Below are 10,231 nucleotides of genomic sequence, written 5' to 3'. Positions count from 1 at the left end.
TGTTGGTAGCCCACATTGTGATATGTTGTCCCATTAAAGCACTGGTAATCCGAATTTGGTAATCTTGAAAATTTGAAAACGGTGTCAGTCAGGATCAGGGTCATCCAAGACAATGTTGCTTTGAAAAATCGGATTACCTGATCCTGGATGGCAAAAAATAAAAAATAAAAAAAAAGGAATTTTCCAAATCCGGATTACATTTTCTGAACTCTCTCTCGCTGTAGTGACACAAAACGTATCCGGGACTGCGGGTACATCTCATTTTTAAATCTACCCCTCTTTACTCCTCAATATTGATGACCATATCAGTTACAGTACTTTGTATTTCACTGAGGATTCAAGAGGGTTGCAAGTAGAACATAAATGTACCCAACGCAAGGGGCGGGTCTAATTGCGTAACTTCTTGTCCTGAACTTCCGAGAGCGTATTTACCGGAAGTAGAAAGGGTGTCGCTTGTGGCATTCACGGCCGAACACTTTACAATTTGTGCCACTTTTCTCGTTTAAAACAACAGAAATGGCTTACCCAGGATACGGTGGGGTGAGTACATTAAACACGCTCACGTTTGTCTTCATAATCGATTATTAACAGTCCGTGGTTATGACTTTCGTTCGTCCCAAAGTATTTCGCAGTGTTTCAGCACAAATATGTGAAACTGTTCGTCATATTTTGCGTGTGTCACGCTTAAAACCCAAATAACTTTTGTGTCAGATTGAAATAACCCATTGGTAAATGACTTCCGGGTCGGGAAATCGCACCACAACCACCCAATCGCCCGTTTAACTAAAGTGGTCAGTTCCGTTTTGGATGCCATTTATATGCGAACCAAGTACAGTAATCTAATCTGTAACAAATTTTAGATCTGATAAAACAACGGTTGAGTATCTTGAGACGTGTTGCACATTTTTTTCGTTTTCCCGTCGCGCACCGCCAAGGAGAGCCCAAAATAGCTCAGACTTGACGCGGAACCGCGCAAGCATACCCATATATATATTTCCGCTGTTTGCTAAGAGACCGAACCGGAGGTAGCCTTGTACCTTTCCCTCTTGTTCGGACGTACAGTGGGCAGAAGGTCAGCATTATGAGTTTGATATTGTTACAACAGAAAGGCCAGGCTTTGTTAATAATGAAAAAGAGGAGGAATGGACGAGAAGCACCTACAAGAGATCGCGAACACATTCTCGGGGGAAACAAAAGATCGTGCTGATACCGCTCAGAGAAGTAATTGAAAAAATGGTCACGTTTCTTTTTATTTTCCATCAACCCATTATCTGAACTGATTATGCTCAAATGCATGCTAGGTTAATTGATCACTCTAAATTGTCCTTAGGTGTGATTGTGAGTTTGATGGTCTGTTGTCTCTGTGTGCCCTGCGATTGGCTGGCAATCAGTTCAGGGTGTCCCCCACCTACTGCCCGAAGGCAGCTGAGATAGGCTCCAGCATGCCCCGCGACCCTTGTGAGGACAAGCGGATCAGAAAATGGATGGAAAACCTTGTTGATTTCATTAATAAAATCATTTTCATGCTCATTTTACAATTGTATTAATAATCAACCCAATAATATTTGATTTCCCAAATGTCTATTTTTGTAATAAAAAAATTATTACATTATTTGATGAGATAAATGTAAAAAACAAAAACCACACACACACACATATTTTAACAAAGCAATTTTAGGGGAAAATGCTCAAATTAATGCAACTTAAAATAATGCTAAGCAGAATGTCCGGGGCGTGTGTGGAATGCTGCTTGTGTGTAAACACAGTACAATAATGGGTTGCACTGTGCGCATGTACACTCTAAAATTCTCCCTAGGTGTGAATGTGAGCGTGGATGGTTGTTTGTCTCTGTGTGCCCTGCGATTGGCTGGCAACCGATTCAGGGTGTCCCCCGCCTACTGCCCGAAGACGGCTGGGATAGGCTCCAGCACCCCCCGCGACCCTAGTGAGGATCAAGCGGTTCGGGAAATGGATGGATGGACTGTGCGCATGTCGTGTAAACCGAGGGTGTGTCTTAGACAAGTATGTCCTGCCAATGAACGAGATTGTATATTACTAGGCTGTTTTACTATATCAATGTATGGTCATTTACATGTGTGTATGTTTACAAATGTCATCAAGATTCACTGCTACTTTGTGGCCTCTTCTGTCAGTCAACCTGCTTACTACTGTGCGAGGTGGCACTCTCTCACGCACACACCTAAACACTAAGGAGGAACTGCTGTTGAAAACAGTTTGGTTCACATGTGTCCCACCGGTTTCATAGGCAAGTGCAACTCTATTTCTCATTAAATGTGCCGCAGCAGTGTATAGTACCGTTCATTATAGTCATTTAACATTAATGAGAGCCGGCACAACCATGCACATTAGCTCACAGACCTCTGTGGTGCTCTTTTTGTCCTATTTCATTGCTCGTTTGTCCACCATTGTTTCTGGGGAATTTTTTTTTACCCCCACCAGGAACTTAAGGAGAATTGGCCACTGGCGCTAGATGTTTTTTTGGGCACTGGCGCTAGATATTTGTTTCGAGTGCCTGAACTGACAGCTAGACCAGTGTAACGAGTCTTCCATCCATCCATCCATTTTCTGATCCGCTTATCCTCACAAGGGTCGCGGGGCGCCCTGGAGCAGGTACACCCTGAACTGGTTGCCAGCCAGTCGCAGCCTAACATGTCTGTATCTCTCCAATACCGGTACTTCGAGGGAGCTGACAGCTCGCATGAAATCACTATCCGGTTATACAAACACGTCAGTCTATGCACCTTTTATCAGATTCATTTCTTGAGGCTTTTATTTTGGTGAGTATTGAGGGTGAATGTATAGATCGGTTGAAAAGCAACCAACGCAAAGTATGTTTTTAATGCGGTTCTTGATATAAACATTTTGAGGAGCACTGGACGAGACTGTTCTATAATTAGTCAAGTACCCAGATGACATGAATATACGGAAATGAACAAAGATCTCACACTGAAAATGACAAATGGGCGATGTACTGTTTCACAGTTTGCTTGCACAGAGCACGAAGCTTTTGTGAATCTATGTTGAGCTTGAGCGTAAGTATTTCCTTTCTCAGTATGGCAGCCCAATGCCACCCCAAGGAATGCCTGGAGGACCAATGGGGAGACCACTGCCCAATCACATGGGTGGACCAATGCTTGGCCCAATGGGAGGCGCACCGCCCCAGGTTGGTGGATATGCACACTATGGAGGAGGCTATCCGGGCACATATGGCGCTCTGACCCCAGCTGCCAATGACCCAATGTGGGGTTACTTCACAGCCATTGCTGGCCAGGTATTAAATTCTTTCCCCTTGGACAAAAAAAAAAAAAAACTTCCCTCAACAGTGTCATTTAACCAGCTGACACATGTACAATTGTGTCTGATCACTTGTGTACAGGACGGTGAGGTGGATGCAATGGAGTTGCAGAGGTGTTTAACTCAGTCTGGCTTCACGGGAACCTACAGCCGTGAGTGGCCTTCCATGCGTTCACCCTCAAACTGTGCAAAGTTGTGCTTGTTTGTACAAATGGTGTTTCATCATGTTGCAGCATTTAGCCTGGAGACGTGCAGAATCATGATTGCGATGCTCGATGTATCCTTTTTTGGAATCGCAGCGGTAATGGCATTGTACGCGTCCATCAGAAGCTATTGAACCTTCACCGCACTATCACCAGAGGGATTTCACAGGCAAGATGGGCTTCAGTGAGTTCAAGGAGCTGTTTGTGGCGCTCAACGGCTGGAAGCAGAACTTCACAATGTTTGACCGGGACAGGAGTGGTACTGTTGAGCACCATGAGCTGACCCAGGCAATCGGCTCTATGGGTGAGAGACCAATGATGCTTTGGAATCCGACCAAAAGCAACAATACTTCATAGGAATTTAACAAAAAATGATTTGAATGGCAAAATAAGTTTAGACTAAAAGATGCAAATGCAGCAAATCATTCCACTTTAAGAGATATCTAGATATATCTCGAATTGTCATTTATTGATGAGAGCTATCTCTGAAGGAAATGCTACATTTGCAGTACTGACAAGTTTATTCATATTTTTGTAAAATGGGAAGAATAAACAAATTGTAACAAACCCTCTTGAACTGAGTTGTGTCGAATCCCATCGTAATCCCACTCAGTCAAACCAAATCCAGTTATTTCACATTAAAATTGACCGTCCGTAATTTATTTCTATTCTTTTATTATTATGATTCAACCAGGGTACCGCATCAGTCCTCAGGCTCTAAACGCCATCATCAAGCGCTACAACAAAGGCGGTCGCATCTACTTTGACGACTACGTGGCCTGCTGCGTCAAGCTCCGCGCCCTCACAGGTACCCCCACTCGCAATATGAGAGGCAGCAAATTGAAGCTCGACACGTTTACATTCACATGTATTCCTACTGCAGATCATTTTAAGAGGAGAGATACCATGCATCAAGGCTCTGTGCACTTCGGCTATGATGATGTAAGTCACCGTACCTCTGACATCTGTCTGTGTGCTGCCTTCTAAATCACTGGGGTTCCTAATCGTATGCCCTTTAAAGTGTCGTGTGAAACGTTAAAACACTTCACAGATAAAGCTCGACCTTTTGATCACTTGATGACTAGTGTGTTGGAGGAGGGAAACATCTAAAACAAGGATTGTGGCCATCGCGGACCGGAGTTTGACGCCCATATCTCAAATGGCATTCAAAGCAATAAATACGATGTCCAGCAGCGTTTAAGATAAGATAAGATATCCTTTATTAGTCCCACACTGGGGAAATTTACAGCCTCCAGCAGCAAGAATGTAGGCAGAAAGAAGAAGAAAAAACAAACAAACACCGTCCAATTAAGTGCAATATAAATACAAAATGGATAAATCGCAGTCCTATTTACAGTTGTTTTCCACATCATTCAATTATTAAATATTATTGTTGCTATTTTTTATTCAGCAGCCTGACAGCAGTTGGTAGGAACGAGCGTCTGTATCTCTCCTTCTTGCAGCGCGGGTGTAACAGTCTCTGGCTGAAGGAGCTACCAAGTGCTGTCAGCAAGTGCTGTCACCTCTCTCCAGCCCTCTGCGGGCTGGAGAGGGTGGGAGGGACTGTCCATCATAGCTTTTAGCTTAGCTAGCATCCTTCTGTTGCCCACCTCCTCCAGAGTGTCAAGGGAGCAACCCAGGACAGAACTAGCCTTCCTGACCAGTCGCTCCAGTCTTTCTGTCCCGGGCTGAGATGCTGCCTGACCAGCAGACAATGCCATAATGGATGGCCGAGGCCACCACCGAGTTATAGAAAGTCTTAAGGAGCGACCCCTGAACCCCAAAAGACCTCAGTTTCCTGAGTAGGAAGAGTCGGCCGACTCTGTCCTTTCCTAATCAGGTTGTCCGTGTTTGTAGACCAGTCCAGTTTGTTGTTCAGAAGAACACCTAGGTACTTGTAGGAGGTCACCCTCTCACCTTTAACACCATTGCTCAGCTGTTGGTTCAGAATTAGCACCGAGTTAGGTTGCCACTGCTCTCAAAGGGGTCTGTATGGGCATGCCCAGGCATCTTTGAAAGCTTGACTGTATGCCCGGCATGTCACTTGGAGTGACTCCAAATCACTTGCTCTTTTGATGTGAGGTGTCTGTTATTCGTCAGTGGTCTTATTTTGCCCCTTATTAGGGAAACCCCATCACAATTAATTGATAAAGGCATCTGTAACACCATTTAGCAACAATAAATATGAAGAAAAAACAAATGCTGTATATATACACACAATGAAGCAAATGGGCAGGAGTCCACGAGTTCCTTCATGTTCCAATGAATTGCCTCTAAAGTTGAAAAGAAATATGTATTGTTTCTGTCACAAACGTCCAACTTGAAACGCTGTTGCCACCGAGTGGCAGAAAAAATACCTGTGACTCAATGTTTTGCACTCCTTTTAATTGTCTGGTATGTTTTAACTTAAAAACAAACATTATAACTTAGAATGAAATTATTGTATCATTGAGTGAAAATATACACCCACATTTGTATTAGGTAAACATACGTTTATGTCAATTAACAAAAGTCTGAAAAACTTGAAAGGTTGTATTGTACAATTAGAACTGGTATAAAATGTCCAGAATTTGCGATTAGTTGAGAGTTAACTTTAAAAATCATGTCATTTAATTCTGATTTAAAAATTCTAATCACAGCCATCCATATGTATGTATGTATGTGCACGTGCGTGTGAATATGTGGGAGGACATTTACTTTGCTTTAAGTTGCATTAAAAATTGCATTTAAAAAGTAATACATTAGAAGCAGAATGGTCGAGCCCTGTGCAGATCAGGTTGTCACACGCATGTCTGCATCATGCTGTTAAACCAGTGACGTTAGAAACACAACACAATTAAAGCACCTTTCTTTTACATTCTACTTTGTAATTTGGAAATGCCATAAAATCATGTTTTTGCATTCGACAATACTAGATGGATAAGAAAAACAGCACTCCTATAACAACAAATATCTATATCATTTTGGCATACTCTGTCACCCATTTTATTTTTAAGCAGCTTGTTTTGACCAGTTTCCTTTTGTCAATGGGTACTCTGACAATTGTCATTGCTCTTATATTATTCTTTTTGTTGTTGCGTTGGAACTGGTTTCAGAGTTTACAAAAACCTGTGTGTTCTCTTTGGGCAGTTCATCCTGTGCACAATGGCCATTTAAGTGGTGCTGGTGGGCGGAGCTCTGAGTCCCAAATCTCTTGGGGAGCCAATCAGGGATTGTCCAAAGACCAAATCACTGTACAACAATATCATTCGTGGCCAGTCGGGTCTCTGGAGGGGTTACAGACAAGTGACTTTGTTGCCTGTATGTAAAGCTTGCTATAACATTTAGAATGTATTTGCTGATTGATGCACACATACTCGTATCATTTACATGTATGAAGCCAAAGGTTAGTAATAGTTTGAATAAGAGATTCTGTGACACCTGTGCCATTTAATACCTGCATATATGAATGGGTTATATGCGATGTGTATTTTTTTTTCTAGTCTCCAAAAGAGAGAGCGCACATAACTGAAGTCGGAGAGATATTTTCTTACTCACAGACTGTTTTTTCAATTTTGTGTGCTTTGTGTTTATTGTCTTTGTACAATGGTGTATTTTTTCAAGCGCATTTACACGTTGTTCAATTTCATTAAAGGACATAAGAACATAGCTGTGAAAAGTGTTGCCTTGTATCACATTCCAGCAAAAAAAAAAAACCAAAAAAACCCAGCACTAGATGAAAAACGTGCCATTTAAATTATCCAGTACAGCATTTTTTAGAACGTGCAAACAGTTGCAAATTCTAGATGACTGATGAGTTCTGGCAAATCTTGTGATGTTCAAAAGTGTACAAAAAAAGGAATCCATGAATGGAGCCGAAAGCAGAAATGCCCTCATTATCTCAAACACTTGTCACCATCCACTGAGCTTGGATAATGATCAGCAGGTTGTAACCGGAACAGAAACTGGAAGAGTTACAGAAAGACTAATTCCTTTGGTTTTGATGACATTCAGGTTTCCGATCAAATGATGAATATCAGACAAAAGTTCAGAATGTGTTAAGCAACTCAGGACAGGGCAGCTTTTATTTGAAGTGACTAAAAGATGGCACCTTAGTTGGCAGCCATGTGCAAGAGCTCTGCTTTTTTTGTTTTTGTCTTTTGTCATATGGTGGGGCTGGTCTTGGTCTCATTGGTTCATAAAACTTGGTTCCAAAATTTTTGTGGCTCATCTCTGTACTTCTTTGCAAAATCCAACCTGGTCTTACGATTCTTTCTGCTGGTTAGTGGTTTGCATCTTCTGGTATGGTCTCTAAAAAGTATATTGATGTTACTCTTGATGTTCACAGCACAATTAATTATGGAGTAAAAAAAACAAAACCACACGTCTCGCAATTTATCCAAAACATTCATCCAAACTGATCATGAGAAGCTTCATCAGATAAGTGAACCAAAACACACCCACACACACACACTGAAGAAAGCAACCGTATGTCAGAGTCAAAGGTCGCAGGCTTGATGGAGTTATTGCAAGTGAAAGTGTTGTGCCACCAAATATTTCATATTACTCCCTTTAAGTTAATTTAATCATAGTTACTTTTGCTCACTTGGAAAATGGGCGGCTTGAAACAAAAGCTGCTCTGTCCTAAGTCGTTCAACACAACTAGATGTAGCGCAACTACCATGAAATTTTGGAATTCTGACTTTTGTGTGCTATTCTGATGGGAAACCCAAATCAACAAAAACAAAGGAATTGACCTTGCTGTTCCAAGTATTTTGGTGTGGACTGTACTGACAAGAAACTCCTCCCTTGAGTTTCAACTTTGTGTCCACTTGAAGCTGCGGTGGAAAACACATCAACCTCACAAAGTGAACTGCGGATTTGACTGGCAAGGAGTTTCCCATCATGTCCACTGTGATGAAGGCAAACGGCAAAGTAAATTGGACTTTGCTAGTTACAGACATAACTGCTGTGGAAATTGATAATATGCGTCACAATCCCAAAATACCCCCCCCCCCCTCCAAAAAAGAAAAAAATCATGCACATATCATGTCACTGACAGTGTTGTACTTGAAATACATTAAAGCAGATCCCTTCAAATACGTTCAATATCTAGTGCAGTGATTCTCAACCAGTGTGCCATGAGAGATGATCGGGTGTGCCGCGTTATCCAGTGTTAGTAATCCGGACGAAAATGTATTTTCTATTCCAAAAAAAGTTTCATTTATCTCAGCAACCCCCGATAGTAACAGAGAGAACAGAATGCCCCTTCTCTAGATGGCAGAAGGTACACAATTAACATGTGTATCCACTTTTTGTGAATCGTTTTGCTAAGTGGTTGTGCTGTGACATATTTTCCGATGGGAAATATGTGCCTAGGCTCGATAAAGTTTGGGAAACACTGACCTATAGTGTATGAAGGACTTCCAAGTTACAAAAAAAAGGATATTCTGTCAAGGAATTCAAGTGGTCTTTTTTGTTCCTTTGCATATTCAAATTCTTTGACCCTGAGTCAAAACTTAAAAGAAAGTCCTCGGAGGGCAACTTTCAAAGAAGCCGCGGCCGTGGAGTCCCGCTGGTACTGAGCTGCTGGTGACATTGGGCAGCGCAGGGCTGCAATGCTGGCACTGGCGTCATTCAACAGAGGACACATTTTCCCACCGCTTCCGTCCAGCTATGCTCACACCTGGATGCGTCTTTGTGCGGCGCAGGAAGTGGGGAGCTTGCTTCCAGTCAGACCTCTTCTGGGCTCTGAAAAACGGCAAGAACCAAAGTCAGAGGTGAATTGTGCTGTGGTTCTCAAATTACCGATGACTCAACCACGAATGTTCAATTACATTAGGTTCAGTTTCTTTCTATTCAACGGCTCATGAAAACAATGGTTGACAAAATATATCCTTCCTGCGGCATTTAGGAGTAGATATGGTGGTTACAAAAAGTTTACACACCGCTGTTCGAATGTCAAGATTTTGCTCAAAATGATGCCAAGGGTTCATCGTTTCAAAACATTCTATAACCTGTCCTATTCATTTGAATGAAAAACAAGATATTTTCCAGAGGGAACGTAAAACTAAAACGAGATAACTTGTTTGCATAAGTGTGCACACCCTCATAACCTTGAAAAATGTCAGGAAAAGCCTACTAGAAGATGTGAACTTTATTTCGGGTTAATCAGTGGCACTTGTGCAGCTATCTCAGTTTTTAATCTTCGCATTTCAAATTGTATTTTATTTTTCAAGTGAGTTGTATGTAGAACGTATATAACCTGCCCTCCATAATTATTGGCACCACTGGTTGGGATGTGTTCTTTAACTAAAAAATACTTCTTTTTTTTTTGTCAAAATAATGTAGTACCGTTTTTTTTTTTTCAAGAGGAAAATTTAGCATTTAATTCAAAAGGAAGTGGGGAAAAAAGTTCTCTCTGTAATACAGCATACAGCATGAGAATGCGTGTCTTGTCTACCAGTGGTGGATGTGGAGTAGGATTGAGTCTGGACATTGTCTGGATGTTTGACCCTGGCGACACCCTGATGGTCAGTCTCTGGTGCGCCGGACTGGACGGTGCTATAGGCAGGCGGGAAGGCAGAAGTTTGCCTTTGGAGGAGCTGGAGGACGGCTTGTATGTCGGCCGTCATCTGGGACTCCAGCCTGTAGTCCAAAGAGCACAAAGCAGCACAGAACTGGAGATGCACGGTCATAGAGGACCACGTTGTATTACACCGGGCATCGTACAC

The 10,231-nt window shown here is 42.1% G+C and overlaps 2 protein-coding genes across 3 annotated transcripts in view; one reads left to right on the top strand and one right to left on the bottom strand.

The window, feature by feature from the left end:
* The first annotated feature begins 407 nt into the window (after positions 1–407).
* On the top strand, positions 408–7,166 carry LOC147210805 (grancalcin-like). The gene is made up of 8 exons (XM_086116736.1): positions 408–540; positions 3,074–3,292; positions 3,398–3,467; positions 3,549–3,592; positions 3,675–3,822; positions 4,213–4,326; positions 4,402–4,460; positions 6,648–7,166. The coding sequence occupies exons 1-8, from the start codon at positions 517–519 to the stop codon at positions 6,672–6,674; spliced, it is 705 nt and encodes a 234-aa protein (XP_085972862.1). The 5' UTR covers positions 408–516; the 3' UTR covers positions 6,675–7,166.
* Positions 7,041–10,231, bottom strand: part of LOC147210804 (voltage-gated inwardly rectifying potassium channel KCNH7-like) — a 25,850-nt gene continuing 22,659 nt past the window's right edge. The window contains exons 16-17 of one of the 2 annotated variants that reach the window (XM_086116734.1): positions 9,961–10,145; positions 7,041–9,248 (exon numbers count right to left, since the gene is read on the bottom strand). In XM_086116734.1, the coding sequence (XP_085972860.1) occupies positions 9,178–9,248; positions 9,961–10,145 (256 nt within the window). In that variant the 3' untranslated portion in view covers positions 7,041–9,177. Of the gene's footprint in view, positions 9,249–9,960; positions 10,178–10,231 lie in introns of those variants that run through there. The other variant, XM_086116735.1, reaches the window with a different exon arrangement.

The sequence above is a fragment of the Hippocampus guttulatus genome, chromosome 1 (assembly GCF_054856545.1).
Source record: "Hippocampus guttulatus isolate MCC_2025c chromosome 1, RoL_Hgut_1.0, whole genome shotgun sequence".
In the NCBI taxonomy this organism is placed as follows: Eukaryota; Metazoa; Chordata; class Actinopteri; order Syngnathiformes; family Syngnathidae; genus Hippocampus; species Hippocampus guttulatus.
Note: the sequence above shows the minus strand (reverse complement) of the source record. Positions and strands in the feature narration are given on the sequence as shown.

Bases quoted from the DNA above. Each gene is read 5' to 3' on its own strand.
- LOC147210805 (XM_086116736.1), top strand. From the start codon at position 517: ATGGCTTACCCAGGATACGGTGGG. The intron at 541-3,073 runs GTGAGTACATTA...TTCCTTTCTCAG, and splicing joins CTTACCCAGGATACGGTGGG to TATGGCAGCCCAATGCCACC. The intron at 3,593-3,674 runs GTATCCTTTTTT...CACTATCACCAG, and splicing joins TCATGATTGCGATGCTCGAT to AGGGATTTCACAGGCAAGAT.